General features: G+C 45.7%; 1 protein-coding gene across 4 annotated transcripts in view; it reads right to left on the minus strand.

Annotated features, from left to right (window-relative positions):
* Plcl1 (phospholipase C like 1 (inactive)) overlaps window positions 1–20,252 on the minus strand; it is a 271,071-nt gene that overhangs the window by 141,806 nt on the left and 109,013 nt on the right. Inside the window, exon 1 of one of the 4 annotated variants that reach the window (XM_033756392.1) lies at window positions 4,206–4,261. The exons of the other annotated variants lie outside the window; for them this stretch is intronic. Within the exon in view, the coding sequence (XP_033612283.1) occupies window positions 4,206–4,244 (39 nt within the window). The 5' untranslated portion in view covers window positions 4,245–4,261. Of the gene's footprint in view, window positions 1–4,205; window positions 4,262–20,252 lie in introns of those variants that run through there. 4 annotated transcript variants of the gene reach the window in all.

Raw genomic sequence — 20,252 nt, forward strand, 5'->3', positions numbered from 1 at the left:
TCTGCCATCCCTCAGCCCTGCCACAGACATTCAGAGGTTCAAGGGGTGTGGAGAACCTAGGGGCTTGGCGACACTTCACGGCTGCACGTGAGGCTACAAAGTGACCTGCACAGCTTTTCATGCCATACAAGAATTAGGTCTTCATCAAAAAAAAATTATTTTGCTGATATGTATCAAAGAGTACAAATACTGTACGTCAAAAATAATAAAATAGCTGCGTTTTACTTTTCAGTAGAAAGCCTAGGAGAGACCACTGGCAGCTTGTACAATCTAAACCTCCAGACTGGACACAGGAGGAAAACTGAATGGCTGGGTGTTTGGGGTGTGTAATACCTAGGCTTTTGCATGTTTTTAAAGCTAAAGAAAATGTGGATGGTGAAGGCTAATTTTCTGCTTTTCCCTTGCTCAGAAGTTCAGGGATTTTAACCTCACAGGAAGCCCCCTTGTGAGGCTGACTAACCTCAGCAGGGCCTTCCTCTTCTCATCTCACACGTTAGTTTTTGTTTTGCCTTTTCTCTTGCTACATGTAATGGGGGGGGTAAAATGCCTTCACACAGACTTTATCTTAGAAAGATCTTCCAAGAAATTAGAGTTCCAAGTCTTCCAGATATTGCAAAACAAGCCCTGAACTTGCTTTTCTTTGACAAAACTTGGCAGCCTGCCTCAAAAGCACATTATTCAGCAGGTGCCCACGTGGCTGCAGTCCCAAGTCCTCTATAATCTTACAAAAGTGTTCTTTCTTTCTGAAGAAGCCTTTGCTTCCAGATAAGATGCTTTCATGAACTGAATCAGCTCTTTTCCTTTGTCAGGTAGGAAATCAGCTATACCCTAACACAGGGAGGGACTACCCACCCTGCAAATATGCACATTTAAAACATTCCTAATAAACAATGTGTTGGCTTAGTCAGTTTCTAACTACTTCTCTATTTGTAATAATTGGACACTTTAATATAACTTGTATTCAGCAAAATGCAAATACCATAAACACCTTTTAGTTGGCTGGGTTCCTATGCTTGAGTACTGATTTTACTCATAAAGGCAAAACTGCTAGGTCAGATTATTTACTGAGTATACAAATGATATATGTTCACTGGGGAAAAAAATTCAAAGGTACAGGAACAAAAAAAGGTAAAACTCATGCAAAATTCAGCCATCTCCAGAGAAAGGCTTGCTACTAATGTTTGGTGGCCACCCTCTCCCGTCTTGCTGCAGCCACAGGCACATGTGACTTTGCACGGATGGAAGCATGTAGGAGCGGGGCTGTGGCCAAGTCCTCGCTGACCCCTCAGTGCCTGTACCACACCTTCCTCCCTTCCTCCCTATGAAACAGCCTCCCTTGAGCACTTCCTTGGCTCTCACTGGGCCCTTTCCCTCCTGGCCAACCGCTGGGACAGACCAAGAGCTCAAGGTGTGCTCTGGAGACGCAGTACTGCCTGTTGCCCACCCTCACTCCGCAAAGCCGTGTTGCTCCTCTCCAGGCCCCCTTTCACTGCCTGTTTTACTGCTTCTCACATCTGGAAACCCAAGGCGCTGCTTCTGCACAGGCGGGGTCCCCACATGAGGTGCACATGGAGCTCCTGGTTAGGCACTGCTGTTTCTTGGTGTCCTGTGGATTTGGAGCCTGAGCCTCATGCAAAGGGCAAGGTAAATTAATACACAAAGTGAGTGATAAACCTGCGAGATAAAGGCCACAAATATGACCCAACGAACAGAGGCACTTAGTTATTTTTTACAAAACCAAGAAAACACTAAGCATAAGGAGAGACTTTACTAAAGATATGATCTGGGCCATGATACAATGGGTTGAATTTCATAACATTTTTAGAACATTCGTATAACATTAACATAACATCTAAACAACACTCATAAACTCAATGAGGAATAAAAACAACACTCAATTTCTGACTGTTTTAAAAGATGTAAGAGTTGTTATTCTTCAGGTGAAAACTGAAAGAAGGTATTGTTAGACACAAAACTACAAATAAGCTTCAACTGAGGACTAAATTATTTTCAAATGTTAAACTACATGTGAATGGAGACATGACAATTTACAATTAAAATTACATTTATTTAACACCCAGATACTATCAGATGTTTTAGAGGAAAAAAGTATGAAATAAATGCTGCCCCTGTCTTCAATAATCTCATAGCCCTATACCACAGAAAAATAATGTCATTGCAAGACCTGTAATTCTTGTAAAAGATAAAAGCTGATGAGATCAATTTAATGCCATATTTTATCTAATCAAAAATACTATCATTTCAACATATAATCAACGTAAGTCTTCAAAATCCAGTGTGCATTTCACACAATGAAACTAACTCTTTCCAGAGCTCGGGGGCCACTCACGGTTGGTGGCCACCATACTGGAAATCACAGGTGTAGTGAGTATCTGTCAGAGTAGGCAAGTCATGCTGTGTACAGCCCATCCCAAAGTCAAAATGTATTCCTTATGTAAGTGACCGCAGGCTGGCCATGGGCTTAGATTGTCACAGTCATTCGGGGACTGGGGCTCTGCTTCAATACATGGCTGCATTCACAGAAAGGGAAAGTAGGAGCTGAGCCATGGCTATTAAATGCCTCCACTCAAAAGTGATCACTCTGCTCATATTTTGTTGGCCAAAGCAAGTCATGAGCCAGAAACAAGTGGGAAATGCAATCTTATCACTGCCCAGAAAGCTGAGAGTGGTAAATAACTGCTGTACAATATAAGTGATTAGCATAAATATTAAGCAAACATCATGAGGCCAGCAGTGAGAGGAGCTAGAAGGGAAATAATGAGGTGGATAGGGACAGCCACAGCACAGGGTGGAGGTGAGAAAAGCCCTCCGCAGGCACAGATAAAAGGTGAGGAAGTCCGCAGGAGACCAAAGCCACTTCCTGCACCCACAGGGAAGCACCCATGATCAGCATCTAGGACTCCCCAAAACTACCCTACTTGTCTGGAGGGTGATCCCTCCGAATCAATTGGAGGTTAGTCTTTGGAAACCCATTCCCATTGCACAGTACAAACTGCCACACCCATAAACATGCATACAACAACATATGTTCACTTTGAGGGGAATTCTGTGTAAACATATCTTTCAAATCACTCTGAGTTTGTAGAACAGCTGTCTCCAACCCAACCATCTTGTCATGCAGACCATCCTACCATCTCAGCAGAGGGGCAGGTGGAGATCCACAGTGACTCACACTCTTACGAGTTCAGAAAGCCTCCAGCAGAACTAGAAATGCTGTGAGACATCAGGACCACTTTCAATTTCCTAGGCAGCATCCTGTGTTGGTCCTGAGGGATAGTGTTGTTAAGAAGCCTTTTCCTTTCCTCTTGTAGGCTTCACTGAACTTCTGAAGAAGTATTGGCTATATCTGGAAGTATTTTATATATTATAGAGTCATGAGATTGTTTGAGTCTCAAGGAATGTCAGCCTGATTAGTGTCACCTTCTTGAGAACACTTCATGAGAAACGGAAGTCAACCTGTCAGCACGCATCTGCGTTAAGTGGGAGATTCAGTGATATAAACTTCAGAAAAGGCTCACTCATGCCTTGCAAAACCTCTACTGATTTGCCAGACACTTCCTACAACAAATGCCACTCTGTTGGTCACCAAAGGGAGCCCACAAGATATGCAAAACATCCCACAGTACTTCTCATCAAATGCAACCTTAACCTCAAACAGATGCCAGAGTCAACAATGCTCTATTATCACTGGAAGTGGCAGAGTGGCTAATGTATAATCCAGAAAAGAGCAATAATGATTGGAAGGATGTGCACTGATCCACTGTGTTACAAAAGATGTGTCTTGTTCTGTCAATCCCTTCTCATCAATGAAACTTTGTCCCTACATTACTTTCATGCAAAGACCAAACATTAGGCAATTTCTACTAAATCCTTTATATGAATGTCAGTAAATATTATTTTTCTTAAACACAGTAGACACTGGGATTTTTAATTTACCCAATTTAATTGTTAATTGGGTCACAAGAATTACAGAACAGCACCATGAAACAGATGTAACACCCTTGGTTACCTCAAACTCAGTAACACCATAACAACTTAAAATATCTCAGAACAAGAAGGTCAAGGAAAACTTACTGCTCTTCAGGCGCCCATGAGCTTTGACAGTGACATAGGAAACTTATCAGAGTCCAAAAAAGTCAAAGCAGTTCTCTGCCCTCAGCTCTGCAGAAATAAAAGATACATACCCATGAAAAGTCAAGGAGTTTAAAGTAGAGAGAGTACATTAGGTTGAGGTGGTCAAACGGTGTCTCAGAGCAGGCATCTGAGCTGACTTAAAGGAATTGGCCAAGCAAGCAGAAAAGCATTCTGGGAAGAAACCAAAGTTCAAAACTATAAGACGTGTGGTGAAACAACTAAATATCCAATATTTAAATATTTGCTGGGTGCAAAGTGCTCCTGGAGTCCCAGTTATCTGGAGGCTAAAGCAGGAGTATCACTTGAAGTTAAGAGTACAAGACCAGCCTACACAACATAGTAAGTTCATGCCTCCAAAAAAAAACAAGAAAAGAAAAAAGACCAACAACAAAAGAATAATTTGGACTCCTTCCTCACAACATACACAAAAAGTAACTCAAAATGGACAAGGGTTGTAAATATAAGATGAGCTAAAACCATAAATCTCTTAGAAGAAAACATAGGGGTAAATCTTCATAAATTTAGATTATGCAACAGAAAGAGATGCAACAAAAAATAAATTGAACTTCACTGAAATTAAAAATTTGTGCTTCAAAGGTCAGCATTAAAAAAGTGAAATGACAATTCACAAAAGGAGATAATAAAATACTGCAACTTCTATAACAAATGGCAGGCTTTTCACTAGAATACACAAAGAATTCTTACAAATCAATATGAACAAAAAAAATCTAACTTAAAGGATCTGAATAAATATTTCTCAAAGGAAGATATACAAATGGCCCATTAGCACATGGCAAGATGCTCAACATTAATCATCAGGGAAGTGAAAACACAAACCACAATGAGATACCACATCACACCACTAAGACCTCTATCATCCAAAGGGTAGATAAGTAATGTCAGCCAGGGTGTGGATAAATTGAAGCTCTTGTATACTGCAGATGGGAAATAGTCTAGCACAACCCAGATGCTCATCAACTGATAAATAAATGTGGCATACTACACAATACAGACATAAGATAAAGAAATGGAGTACTAGCACATCCCAGACCACGGGTAAACTGCAGAACATCGCGCTATGTGAAATAATCAAGTCACAAAAGACTACTTACATGGTTCCATTTGTCGGAAACTTCAAGAGTGAGTAGGCAAATCCTTCCCAGCAAACAGAGATGAGTGGGTGTGGGAGGGAAGAAGAGAGCGACTGCTCATGGCTGTGGGGTTATGAATTTGATTGTGTAATGGTTGCAGATCTCTGTGAATATGCTACAAACTATAAAGCTGTAGACTTTAAATCGGAAAATAGTATGCTTCCATGAATTATGTCTCAGTAAAAGCACTCTGGCCAGATAAAATATTTTCAATAGTGGGGAGATGGAAGCTAATCCAAGAAAACTGCATTAGCAGAATGGAATGCTGGACGCCCTTCCATGCAAAAAAGAGGATTCTGACCTGTATTACTATGTTCCTAGTTGTTGCCTTAAGACCATGTATACAAGGAGTTCACAACCAAGAAAGTACCAGAAAAAATGATAGTTGTTGTTGTTGTTGTTATCATTCTGCAGTGATCTTGCTGGGACTTTTGGATCGGTCTCTTAGCATCTCCCCAATTCCAGGCTTTATCTGACCATTTGGGTTTAACAATCCTAAGGATAAAGCTTCATCCAAATCGATCTTATTTATTTGTCAAGATTAAAGAAAATAACAGAAGACAGCTTGATTCAGAGGGCCATTAAAAGCAGAAAGTAACCTCAGAACCTTGAAATTCTAAAACATATTGTCATTCACATAAGCAATAGCTACATAGGTAAATTAGACTTGCAAATTATCTCACGGTAATAAAATGTCACTGGAATAGTAAGTGAAAGACAATTAAGCTCAGTAATGGCTATGTTCTCTGGAAGCCACTCAGCCAGATACACCCCAGCAGGAAAGCTGTTAGAGAAGATGAGCACGTGAATCAGAACAGTCTGACAAGACAAGAGAGAAACAAGATGACAATCACTCCAGCTTCGATGGTCAGGCCTCTGAGACACGTGAAGAAGCATGTCATTTCTTCCCATGCGTCCCATCCAAGCAAAATAACTCAAAATACCTATGCCTTATGAAGTTCAGCGTTCAAAGGCACAGACATTACTGATGTTGATAGAAGGTGGATTTTTTTCCTCTGGACTTCTTACTTTTCATTTAGGGCCTTGAGGGAGATGTATAACTTTTCTGGCCTACTTTTCAACCACCAAGTAAATAATGGCCGGCATACAAACGTCAGGCAGGTCCCTGAAGGACACCCCAGCCCACCTGAGGAATGTCCGTGACATGGGAGGCAGTGCTCCAACCTCCAGGCGCACTGGTTATTTCAGATCTAACTGTCCGCTTAGAAGATGTTCCTGTTGCCAAACTTAAGACATCATTCACAGTGAGCAGAAAGCGGCTGAAGCCCTGAGACCCCCTGGCTGATTCCCCAGTGTAGAAGAGTGAGCCTGTGCTGTAGCAAGGATAAGCCCTCTCAGGCGCCATCTCTGCCCCTGACCCTCTTGCCCTGGGCCACCCTGCTCCGACATCCTCAGCCTCTCTCCCGTAGGGCTGGTCTGAGAAGTTAGTGAGCACACTAAGCACTAACCAGAGATCATAAATGAATCAAATGCTCACACAGACGAGTCATTTGCATTGTTCTCCACTGAGAGTCCCAGGGTATGTGGTGGCCCTGGGCACCAGAAGTCTGCCAGGACAACACAGCATGGATCTCCACCAGCACCTCAAAAGGTACTGCCCATCACTTAGCACCAGTCTAGGCTCAAAGAGAAAGGAGAACCCGAATGAAGACAAAGGAGTTGTGAACAAAATCTGCAAGCTGTTCTAAGGCACAGTGTCCTTCACAATTCATTTTTCTCTCATTAAAAAAAATGTGCTATACATTATGCCACATAAATGCCAAGGTCAGTTTGAGCACTTCCATTATTCAAATACAAATTATTCATGTTTCTAATTAGAATCCCTACTTCAAAAACAAAGAGACTTCCTCCAAGCTGTTGATTTAATTTCCTACAACACAGCGTACTTCCTGCTACTTTCCACCCTTCACCTGCATCTGAGTGGCAGGAAATAGCTCAGCCTTTGTTCTAAGTGAAAGCACCACTACCCCGAAGATCAGAAATCACCCCCAGGATCTAAAGTTTATTTCCCAAACCATCTTACACAGAGCCTGTTATCCTGGCAGAGAAGAAAGAGGTTAACTGCAACAGCCCTGGGAAATAAGCTTATTCTGTCTCCAAGCCAAGTATGCCCCCAGCTCCTAAGAGCAGGGCACTGCCCCCCCCACAAGGGCACGCTCAGTGAATAACTAAAACCGTTCGAAAGGCACCGATGGAAGCACAAAACTTTTGAGGAGTATAGTATTTCTTTTCCTATGACTTAAAGGAAAGGTGTATATAAACAAACTACTGGGTACAGTTAAAAATATGATCAAGATATGTTAAATATGTGTACCAACTCAGCAAACATGCCAGCAAAATAATAACAAAGAGCTGCAGAACTATTCAAAAGGACAATAAGCACCCAGAGTTAAGGATGGCCTTAGTATGTTCAAACTAATAGGAAGAGAAAACTATAGGAATAGTGTAAGAATGAAAAACCTAGAGCGAAGCATCCACCTCCTGAGCAGAAATCTAAATTTGATATTCAAATCTATGTGTTCTCTCATTCCTTCCCCCCAACCACTCTGGAAAATTTTTCATATAATTTATCCACAGGAATCAAAGAATGAAAAGTTTTTTTTAAAAACTTTTCACAAAAAAATAGTGTTCCAATATCCACTCTGGGAAAGGGAACAGCAAAAACATTCTTGGCGAAATGGAATACAGCAGCTATTTCAACCTAACGCCCTTATGACTGTTATAAACTATCATTGATTGAGATTATTAAACAGTAACCAAACACCAAGTTCCCAAACAAACTTTGGAAATGTCCCAGGATATGTCTGTGACTGTGTGTCCTATGGAGCATAAATTTATAATCCAATATGGTTTGCCAAGAAGCTGACAGAGACACTCGCCTTCCCAAGCTGCCTTTATGAAGAATAACTTCTGGAGAAACCTTAGTAATAATGCTATCTGTCTGAGATACATTTTTGAACACAAAAACATAAAGCACCTTTGCAAACCAAATGCCTGATGGAATTAATTTTCAAGGTCCTGAGGGCAATTTCTGTAAATTTTGTTGGAGGAAAAGAAAAGCCACGGCACGTTGATGGGACTGTGCTCCTCTCAGCCCCTCTGTCACTGCAGCCCCTGCCCACACTCTGCAGACACACAGGCCCTGGGTTCCATCTTCCTGTCCCAGCCTCCCTCCCAGGCTAGCTGCAGTGTGGCTGTATATCACCGCTCTGTCTGTGTGTCCACTGGGGTACGTGCTGCTGCCTTCGTCCTCTAAGGAACTCTTTCCCATCTCAGAACGGAAGCCTTGTCCTGGTGGAAGTGACCCCAGCACTCGGGGAGCGAGCAGAGGAGCAACCCCCCGCCCCTGTCTTCCTCTGAGCTGCCTTGACACAGGAGAGCTAACATCTGAGACTAACTCAACCTCACCCTGAATCAGCAGGTTCTCTTCTGACACCAGGGCTCCTCCCTCTTCCTGTCTGGTGACCCCATGCAGTGATGCCACATGCACCGGTTCTATCACTTCCCACCAGCACAGGGGCACAGATGTAGAAAAACAAAGGGTGAGCCATGCTCATGGTGCTTGGGGAAGGCAGGGACTGCACCACTGAGCGACACTCACAGAGCTCACCTTTGTCGCTTTGAATCAGCAATGAGGAGCTGACACCAATGTTTGTAGCCAGCAAGGCCAGGGTCGGAAACTTGTGAGCCTGTGGCCCGGCAGGGATCTGAAGCTCGCAGAAATGAATGCAGCGGACCAGGTGAGCTACAGCAGGAACCAGCGGGGACCGGGAGACTGCTGCCCACTCCCGCAGGAGGCATCTGGGACTCAGGTACATGTGCCACGTACCACTGTCAGCTCATCAGTATTTTTCTTCAAGAAACCAAAAATACATATTTTCACGTAAAATTTATTAGCAACTCCCAGTCATTCAAACTTTAGACCATACCAAGCGGGATAACCCTCAGGGAGCCAAACCAAAGCCACTAATTGTCAGAGTATGTCCCACCGTCACCCACCCGGCCCAGCACCTGTTGGTCTGAGCCATGGGATTTTACCTGTGGCTTCCAGAGTGACTGAGGGATGTCATGGGTTACCTCGCGTCAGCTTGGGTGAACTTAGGCAGAACAGACTGCCCTCCCCACAGGGGCAGGACAAGTCCAGTCACTTGAAAGCCAGCCTCAGTCTTGGGGCTTGCTGAGAATTCCCCATCCAATGTCAGAGCACTGCTGCTCTTCTGAGCCCCCAGCTCGGACTCACCAAGCTCTGCGATGACAGGAGCCAATGCTGGTAATAAATCTCTTCTAAATACAGAGACAATAATTCTCTTAGCTCTGTTTCTCCAGAGGACCCTGAGGGACTCCAGTGATCTGGCTAGAGTCACAGCTCGTTCCCGTCCAGCCCTTCCCTGTGGCCCACACTCCCACACGTGGCCCTGTGGATCCTGGAGTAGAGCGATCCTGGAGCAGGGTGCTGTGTGCAGTGATATTCACATGTGCCACACGACGTCCTTGGAGTGAAGCTGAAGAACCGCAGTCCTGAGAAGAGGTACTGCTTTCTTTCATATTCCCAGGCCTGGCTCCCGACCTACTGAGTCCTGCTGCCCACAGTCAGGGCCTAAGCTGCATCCGGGCTACTCCCAAGAGGACTTTCACACACACACAAGAGAACATCAGAGTAACTGAGAGGCAACGTAGGTTACTGGTTAAGAACAGAGATCCCAGAGCCAAACTGCCTGGTTTTAAGCTCAACAGCCGCACTTGCTCCCCTTGTGAGGGGACGTCCCACTGCCCGCTTGCACATGGAAAGACTGAGTGAGATGGGGTGCAGACACCAACACCTGATCAGCATCTAATAAACAACTCCTACAGCAGGTGTCCTGGCACATTTCCAGAATCAGGCTGACTGACATTCCAGGTGACAATCACAATAGCACTTTAAGATCTTGAAATACTTTCTAAAGCAAAGTTCACTGTGGTTAGTTGCTATGAGTTTCACTTTACACAAATTCTTTGTAATTTGGTCATTTTTGTGTAATCACTCTGGTCTCTGCAGAGATCTGAACATTTGATTAGTGTGGATGCCACAGTTCCTGACTCTGCTAGGCAACAGCCCTTGCTGTGAGCAGGCCCTGCAGTGTAAACAGACCTTGAGAGACTGGCTTAGGCATAGGTCTTTCTGGAGTTTACTGATCTTCTCCTCTCTATATTTCCATAAGAGTTGTGGCTATCTTTTATTTATGTGTTAGCTCTCCAGGCTCTTCCTCGAAGTCTTCATAGAATGCATTCAAATATAAATATTTGTTGAATTCAAATTTTCATGCTAACATAATGCCTTTGAACCAATAGTCTTTCACAATGCTCATAACCTCTAAAGAATATACAATAGTTACAAAAGGAAGCCAGAAATAGTGTGGACATAGGAATATTTAAGTCTTTCCCTTTCCCCAAAACAGTCTAACTCACTCATCTTTCAACCTTTTATTCCACCAAAGTTCTAATCGGAGACTTGTTATTAGATAACAGACTGAAACTGCACAAATATAGAAGTTAGCAGACAAGTGAAGGAAAGTCATGTGCGAGGAACGTGAGAGAGACCAGAGCACGGGGGTCTTTTTGATCACTTGGAGCTGGATATAAACTTGGAGTCGCTCTGTGTTTGAACTTGAGGAGGTTAAAAGTAGTGCATGAACAGAGCAGCTCTGCATTTGGACAACTTAAGGCCTGGGAAATACTTTGCAGATCTTAGGTGACATAATTAAAGAATCAAAGGTGAAAATAAGAAAAATAGAGACCCATAATTATCATAGAATCTGACTTAGGACACAGGAAACACACCCAAGAAAATAAGGACATGGACAAAATAAGGTTTGTGGCATAAAACATAGCCTTCTTCCATTTAGACCTTGCAGCAAGATCAGGCTCTGCAGGAGGAGCCCCACTGGGAAGAGGCTCGATTTCCGGGAGTGAGGCGGCTGCTGGCTCAGAGACAGGGACACGGCTGGGAACTTGTGAGAGGCTCCACAACCTAAGAACCAGATCCGGAACTAGGGTACCTGAGGCTGCAACCTAACAGCTACGGGCAGCTAAAACATCGACATGTGCCAGCGCTCACAAAACTCGCCAACTTCATAGAGTGGCAGAAAGAGGAGAGAACAGAGAAGCTGCCAGAGCGGAAGGGGGTCTCCCTCTCTGGCCCTTCCCTTGAGTGATGATGAAGGCCAAATACATAGTCCTGCCCACCCAAACTGCCATCTAGTAAAAGGATACACCATGAAGAAACATGTACACAAGTGACAGTAGCAGAAGAACAACCACAATGCTTCCAGTATCTGAGCAGAGCTGCAAGAAAGATTAGTGTTACAAATGTCCTGGAAGGGATGAAGGGAGGCCAGAGATTTGCCTGAAGGAGGGCAATATATACCTAACATTTTAAGCTAATGCCTGTGGAGGGAAAGGCAGAGAGTGACCGAGGAAAGCAGCAGGCAAATCCACCAGGACTTAGTGTCCCGGCTCAAGGGTTCTTCAAGTAAGGCTGGAGCCCCCCAGCAGGGCAGGACCGTTGCTGCCAAGCTGCAGTATTTGGGTTCTGTACGTTAGGCAGCAGGAAGCCACTGAAGGGGCTTTAATCTGGTCATACCTGGGTTTGACCATCTGGTGTCTCCAAAACTGTGTTTAAAAAAGAGTAAGAACCAGGAGAAAAGTTAGGAGACTCCCACAGTAATCCAGAGGAGTAGCAATAAATGCCTAAGTTAGGTAATGGTCATAGGATGGGAAGGAACAGATTAATGGTAGTGACACCTGTTCCTAAAATGTGGAATGTCCTGGTACAAACTGGCATTTGTGCTTTCAGAAAATGAATACTCATCATGCCCACTGCCATAGAAAACATTCCAAAGTCCAACGTGACATATCCCCACATACCATTCCCATATATTTCCACACTCCAGCTTCAAAACATTTCTTAAATGTTTTTCACCGTTATCATGGATGGTTAGTTCCTGGGTTCTGTCAAAGGTTTTTCCATAAGTACTGAGTAGAGGACAGGAAGTGGTGTGCACCCAGGAACACCAAAAACTGTGCCCACCGTTCACGAGCTGAAACACAAAGCCCGTGATACATCTCAGACCAGGCGCCTCCCTTCTGGCCATAACCACACTTGAACAATGCACCTCTGAAAAGCACACCCACGTTGGACACCGCCACACTAGTGTGTCACTGCCCAGCTCTCCACTCACTGGGAGGACTGCACACGAAACAAACCAGAGGCTGAAACTTGACAAAGATCAAATTTCCTCAAGACTGAAAGGAAACGGGAGGCGAGCGTCTGACAACCCGAGCTGAGGCTGTCTTCGGGCCTTCTTAACATCAGCCCCCACCCCAGGTCAGCCAAGATGCGACTCGTGGTCACTTGTGCTCTATTTCTAGGTTTTGCCATCCAACCCTAGAAAACAACCTCCTGGCACTAGAGGCCCCACCTTTAAATCAACCCTTCAACTTGGGATCGTTTCAGTCACCGAATGTAAGGCCAGGAAAATGAGGCCTGCGGAGCCCACACTGGTGTGGCAGAGGTCTGTTCCTTCCCGTGCCGTCCATGTGGTGTCGTGGGAGCCCAAACAAGAAGGGGTCAGCCCAGCACTGGAGGCAGAAAAGCCAGTTAAACTCAGCAGCCTTCTGCGTGACCAGGCTGGCCGGCTCGGTGTCCCGGCGGGTGGGTGACAGTACTGTCGGCTGGCAGGTCTAGTCATCCCCTGGGGTCACCCAGTGCAACCCTAGCATTAATGGTAGGACTGGGGGACTAATACACCCACGTAGGCAGAAGAACAAGACTCTGGCCTATAAGAACACCCAGGCGTGAATTACCTCCGACAGCCCAGAGGGATCGGGATCACGGAAGTCATTCAGAGACCACAGGTTCTCAGTCAGTAGCTCCTCCTCCAGAAGCTCAAGTGGAATAACTCCAGGGACCCCAAGAAATTCACTTGTATCAGTAAGGCGGACAAACAACCTGAGCTCAGTCTCAGTCATCACTTAGGACCCACGCAAAGGCTTCTCCTGCTGGTAAGAGGTGTCACTTCCACAAAACCCTTCCGTCTTCTTGCTCGGCATTTTAAATCCTCAACTCACTCACTCTGATGAGTGAAAAGGTGAGCACCACCTGAAAGGGCAACAGAATAAACTGTGGGTGATGTCAACTCTCTCTCTCTCTCTCTCTCGATCAGCAGCGGAGACCAGAGTGGGCCAGGAAGACTGAAGGCTGGAAGTAAAGGGAACAACCCAGAGGCGTCACTGGGATTCCTGAAACAGCACCAAGGAGCCCACAGGGGAGGGCAGATCTGGCCTCGAGGAAGTACACTGAGGACGGACCTTCCCAGGGTTGTGCTGCCGGGAAACAGGCTCCGAGTGCGCTTGGGGGCTGTCCGGACTTGGTCTGGGGAAGGACTTGCTTCCCAGGGACACAGTGACAGGCTCCCAACTGGCTGGCAAGGAGGCGTTGCCTCCTCCATAACCTCAGGACAGTGTGGCTGGAAGGTGGCCTCACCCCAAGTCTGGAATCTGGACACAGTTCGGACATAATTCTCAGCAGCTTTCTGTCTCTCCAGTTGTGGGACCGAATTCTCATTTTTGAAACAAATTCTGATTTTTGGTCATGAGAGAAGGCACTTGTCATCAGACATTAACATCTTCCAATCTCAGATAAATCAGCTAGCGTATTTCATACTGCACCAGGCTGGTTTAAAGGAGCTCTGAGCCCTGAATTCCAAGCTGTGTCTCTCTGGGGCCCACAGGCCCCAACACACATAGAAGAAGCCTTTCTGCGAATCAGGTCCCAAGCCCAGCAGACTGAGTTGTTTCTGAGAAGGAATAAATGGGTCACTGAGCCCATGACCCAGAAGCCCGAGGAGTCTTGGACCGTATTCACTGTCCTTTTGCTCTGGATAATAAAAGGGATGCACACGGGTTGCCCCAAAAGCCTTCTGCTCCTTTGGCTCCCATGGACCCATTTCAGCAGTTAAGACCTTTGCAATGACCTGAGACACAGACTTTAGCCACTGACACCTGCTGTCCTCTGAAAATGGGACCTGCTTCACCTGCAAATCACAGTGACGGGCAGCCTGATACACACCAGTGAGCACACCCATGCATCCGACAGACACACTGCGTGCCTATACTGAAACTGGCACGTTCAAATCTCAAGCAAGCCCTGCCCTGGCTACTCACCAATTTAGAATGCTACATATTGTTCCAAAATAGATACGAAACCCACAGGAAAAGCAATCCTATCCTCTCAGCCACCTCAGTGGTCCTGTCAGGGGAGCAGTGTCTGTCCACCCTCAATCCCAGCTCCTTCCGACACACAGCTTCCCAGCCGTTCCCAGAGTGCATCTTAAAGTTAACACATCTTAAACGAAACCTTTCCCTCTCCCTTCACCCTGTCTCCACCACCTGATGTTCCCAGATGACAGGGTCTCTCTTGGCTCAGTGGAGAGCCATCCTTGAGTCTGTCTCCTCCTTGGATACACTGGGTCAGCGAGCCCTTTCCGTCCCTCCTCCAAACTCCCCTGCATGCTGGGCCCCATCCCTAACGTCCCCACCTCTGGCCCTGGACCCAGCCAGCAGCACTTGACCTGGACAGTGAAGCATTTTCTAAACGGCGTCTTTGTTAATTCTTAATTCCTTACAACATCCGCTCCACAGCCAGCAGCCAGGAACCAACCCCAATTATGGCCCCGATTGCTTACTCATCAAGTTGAAATAAAATTAACTTTCCGTGGCTGGGAGGCCTATGCCCACCACGCTCAGCCTGGGCTGCTCTGCAGAAGCCCAGGGACACTTTAGGAATCACCAACTGCCACTGGGCCAATTAAACCAGACTCTCCTGGGGCGGGCTCTGGTGCTGCCTTGGGTTTTGTTGGGGTTTTTTTTTATTGATCAATTTTTAAATTTTTATTTGTGTTAGTCCTTCTTTGCAGTACATAATGATTACATTGATCGTGGGAGTTGCTACATGTGTACAACACATCTTAATTCTTTTTACAGCCCTCCCCTCCCCACTTCCCCGCCATTCCTTGATCCCCTTCCCATTGTGAAAGATCTCCCTGTTTCCTGTCATTTACACTTCATTTTGCTCTTTAATGTATTTATATTTTGAGTTTCTCGTGTAAGAGAAGCCCTGCCATATTTAAGCTGTGAGTCGGACTCATCTCTCTTAACATCGCGATCTCAAGGGGCACCCTTTCCCTCCCAGCGACTCACGTTGGTCCTTCTTTACAGCAGAGCAATGCTCCATGGTGTGTAAATGCCACGTTTTCTTCACCCATCATCTGCGGATGGATATTCAGGCTGCTCCCAAGATTTAGCTTTGATGAGCTGTGCTTCTGCGAAACCGTACGCACGGTCACTGGGATACGAAGTCTAACTTTCAGGAAGATGCCTAGAAGGGGGACAGCTGGGTCCAGTGGAGCGTCTCGAGCCCTCTCAGAGCGGTGGACAGCAGTGCCCAGGGCCGGCCCTGCGGCTCCTCTGCAGCCACCAGCCTCTGATTTCTCCGCTCCGACAGCTCCGCCTGAGCCCTGGCGTCCGCCTGGCCCACACAACGGAGGCTCTTCACATACCAGCCCAGCCGCCCACTCGGGGCTCCGCCCAGCCACCGCCTCTGGGGACCAGCCCGCCCCGACACAGCCCGGGCGCAGCTCGGGGAACCTGTTGCAGGCTCGCAGCGGACCTCACACGCACGCTGGCTGACCAGCCCTCCTGAGCTCTGATGCACAGCAGGATACGAGAGGAGATGTGTCACACACCGATGCTCCGCGATGGATGCGATCCGTATGCTCTATCAACATCTCATGAAATCTTTTTAAATATTTAAAACAAAAGTTTGAGATGAGGTGAGAAAATGAAGTATTCACACACACCGGAGCATGACCGTACTATAAAGAAAGGCACACCCGAGTCACCTGGAGGCAGATGGGTGCACCCTGAGACCATGATGTTAAAGGAGATAAATCAGACACAGGAGCTTCACTATTGCAAGGTTTCTCTCATATGAGAAACCCAAAATATAAATCTATTAAGGAGCAAAATAAAATGTAAGTAACAAGAAACAAGGAGACCTTTTGCAAATGGGAGAGGGACCAAGAGATGGAAGAGGAAGGGAGAGAAGGAGATGCCTACATATTTCACAGGTATATAAAGTATGCGCATGTATTTATCTGTACCTGCACTCCTCTCCTTTTTCTAACCTGACTTCATCTTCTGCATAGCAACCATCTGATGTTCTTATGTCTCAATGATCTGTAATCATCCTCCTCCTACATATGCTCCATGAAAACCTATATTCAATCAACAACTGGGATCTCACCTTATCAAAAGCTTTTGCACAGCAAGAGAGCTAAGAGAAAACCCACAATGTGGGAAAAAAATTTTACCAGCTGCTCCTCAAAGGTCTACTATCTAGAATATATAGAAACTTTAAAAAATCAGACCTCCCAAATTTAAAGACCAAACCCAAAAATGGGCATCTGAAATGAACAGATACTTCTCAGACAAAGAAGGAAAAAAAGCAAATAAACACATGAAAAAATGTTCATTATTACCGGTCATCCGAGAGACGCAAATGAAAACAACACTGAGATTCCACTTCACCGCAGAAAGAACAGCTGCTATCAAGAAATCAACCAATGACAAATGCTGGCAGGCTGTGGGGAAAGAGGAACCCTTCTCCACCGGTGGGAGTGCAGACTGGTATAACCACTGTGGAAATCGTATGGAGATGCCTCAAAGAACTACGATTAGTGGTCCCATTTGACCCAACTATTCCTCTGCTGGGTATCTTCCCAAAAGAATTAAAAGAATCATACCACAACTATATATGCACACCCATGTGCACAGTGGCACAGTTTGTAATAGCTAAAGCTTGGAAGCAGGCCAGTTGTCCATCAGCTGGAGACTAGATAAAGAAGATGTGGGTTTTTTATAAAATGGAGTGCTACTCAGCCATAAAGAAGGAGAAACTAGAGACATTTATATCTAAGTCGATGCACACTGAGGCCATACTCTTAAGTCAAATAAATAGGACACATGCATAAATACATGTGTGTCTCTGGTATGAGAAACTAAACGTGTAAATAAGGATCAAAATGTATAACAGATAATGTGAACTAGGAAGAAAAGGTCCAAAGGGGATGGGGAAGAGGGAGGGGCAGGGGACAGAAAAGAAGGGAATGGAATTAACATGAGAAAAGGAAAAAAGAAAAAGAAAACCTATATTCACTTGCCACCATACCATCTCCACGCCCAACATCGAGAGCAGTGTCTGCTGAAAGGAAGCTCAGGAAACATTTATTGAGCAAACAAACCCAGCCCTTTCTGCCCCAGGCCCAAGGGCTGGTATGGGTTTTATTTCTCCTGAGACCTGCACGGGTCTGCAGCATCGAGGCAGCCCAGAGTGCGGGCCCAGCCAGAGGTGTACCAGCTGACTCCATTGGAGAGAGCAACTGGAGAGCGGAGGTGTGGAGGGCACCGGGCACTTGGGTGGAGGTCTCCCCCTCACACCCATGCAAGGATGAAAGATGCCACTGCTCTACCTCAGTTCCTTCCCAGTCCAATGAGGACCCTGCTTAGCACTAGCTTCCCTTTTCGCTAAGTGTCTGCCGTAGTAGTTTTCTCTCAGGCTGCCTGTCATTCTCCAGTTGATAGTAATCACGTCCTCTGCCTGTCGTGGGTGTTAGCATTATTTCTCCCAGTTTGTGTGTCACTCTTGATTTTGTTTTGGTGATTTCTCCCCCAGTCAGATGTTAAAATCTTAGTCACATGTATCAGTCTTTTCCTTTAGGAGTTCCGATCTTTTGTGTTGATAGAAGAGCCTTCACCATTCCAAATGTGTATAACTATTCACCCATATCTCCTACCAGTATTTCTACGGCTTTTTCATGGTAAGGCCTGGACCCATTTGGGTCAAGAAGGCTGACCACACTAGTTTTATTTTTTTCCAAATGTTAAGTCCTTCTGGAAACTGCGGCCTCGGCATTTAGCATAGTAAGACTGGGCGACTCCTACTGACGCTTGATATCAGAAGGGCAATGAAGCTACAGACTAACTAGAGCCCACCCGCAGGGACAAATCTCAGTAAAATGCATGCGTATCTTAAATGCGTGCCAGTAGAAATGTTCATGAGTATTGCAGTGTTAACCCATAGCATCTTGGTTATCCTCAGGCCCAACAACAGGAACAACAACAACTCCTGAAGCACACACAAAGAACACAGCAGACAGCAGAGAAAAACACTGGATCATCTGCTATCAACACCTTCGAGGTGCGTACTTATATAGGTCTAATTCTGTTTCTAAACTGAAAACGTAACAAGCATTCCACCACCTCCATCCTGGCCTGCTTCTCAGAACAGTACACCTACCTCGGAATGCCATGACTTTGACTGCAAAACCCAATAAAGACTTGTGAGGCTCCAGCATAAACCATGGTGTCTCCTTCAAATGATCTGCTTCCTCTTCGTCTTCAAATTCCCACTGAGGAAGACTGTGGTCTCCAAGCCTACAAGTCTGAAGTCTGTTGAGCAGCAAAATCATGCTGAATAATTTGGTCTACACAACAAAGCAAAAATTAATTCTCAAGGTCATATGCTACAAATTAGATTTCAAAGGTTTAGACAAGACTGAAAAGACTATTAACAATAAAAGATGCCATTTTATAACCCTAGTTTTTGTTTAGAAGGAGAACTTTCAGTGTCAAGATGGCAAAGCAAAGATATTTTTGCTCCTTTCTTCCCTTGAAATTCCTTATCCACAAAGATGGCAGGAAACAAACACACAAACACCAACGAAAAGAAGAAACAATGGTGATCTAACATTTGGAAATGGGAAGCAGGTTAAGGAAACATTTCAGCAGAGAGGAGAAAAGTTAAACCTGTGCCTACAGAAGCAAGCTAGTCTGCCCTGAAGATGGAGGCCCTGGGACTGTGGAAGAAAAGGGCCCGCAGTGCTTGGGCGAAGTGTGTCAGACTGCAGCCACTGGTCAGTGGTCTGGGGGCCGCGGTTGCTCATGTTAGCGTCCGTCTCTAGCTCTGCTTCTCTGCGTCAAACTGGTAGCTTGCAGTCAACCATGATGGGAGCGTTTCCACTCCAGAAACTAAGAGCTACAGAGCTGAATGTTTTCCATTCCTTTCAGGAAGCGGACTGCCAAGCAGTTCTCCGCACACTGCTCCTCCCAGGTGCACACTACTGCTGGAAATGTGAGGTTTACTCTTCAGAGGCTCAGCCCAGAAGTCACAAAGGAGGGCGAGGGAAAGCTTTAGCTGAGGAGAGAGAGACTACGTGCAAAGCTGTACGCTGAGCACATCAGCATTCAGAGTGCACTTCCCTGTCCGGGGAAGGAGGATTCTTCTCTAAATGCCCCAACAGCAAAAACTTCTATACAGAGATATTCTGGAGGGGCCCTCAATGAGAAATCTCCCTGACTTGTCTAGTCTCCATGTGACCAGTCCATTAGGCCTATCCACACAGATACAGTCTCAAGAACTCATTTTCCAAGCACTCTTTTTCAAGAAGCCACTGCAGGATGCACCCCACCAAAACTAAGCAATGGAGTCACAAAAAGGGGGTGATCAGGAAACACCAGAGAGAGGTGACAGGCACTCCCCAGGTGGTGCACCCTGCACACGGGGGCAGGAGGCAGGGGATTCCACGGAGCAGAAGGAGAAAAGGACTGGGACATTATCAGGAGGCCTCGCCATGTGGAACAGTGAAGGCTAAGCTGGGAAGGACGGTGGCACTGAGCAGCTGACTGAATCTCACAGGGCTCCATGATAAAATGCTTAAAACCAATACACACATTTATTTTTTCTTTTCTTTTCTTTTTTCTGTGTGTGTTTCTGTGTGTGTGTGTGTGTGTGTGTGTGTGTGTGTGTCTGAGGATTAAACAGAGCCTTCA

The sequence above is a fragment of the Fukomys damarensis genome, unplaced genomic scaffold (genome assembly GCF_012274545.1).
Source record: "Fukomys damarensis isolate Sample0158 unplaced genomic scaffold, DMR_v1.0_HiC HiC_scaffold_26, whole genome shotgun sequence".
Taxonomy (NCBI): domain Eukaryota; kingdom Metazoa; phylum Chordata; class Mammalia; order Rodentia; family Bathyergidae; genus Fukomys; species Fukomys damarensis.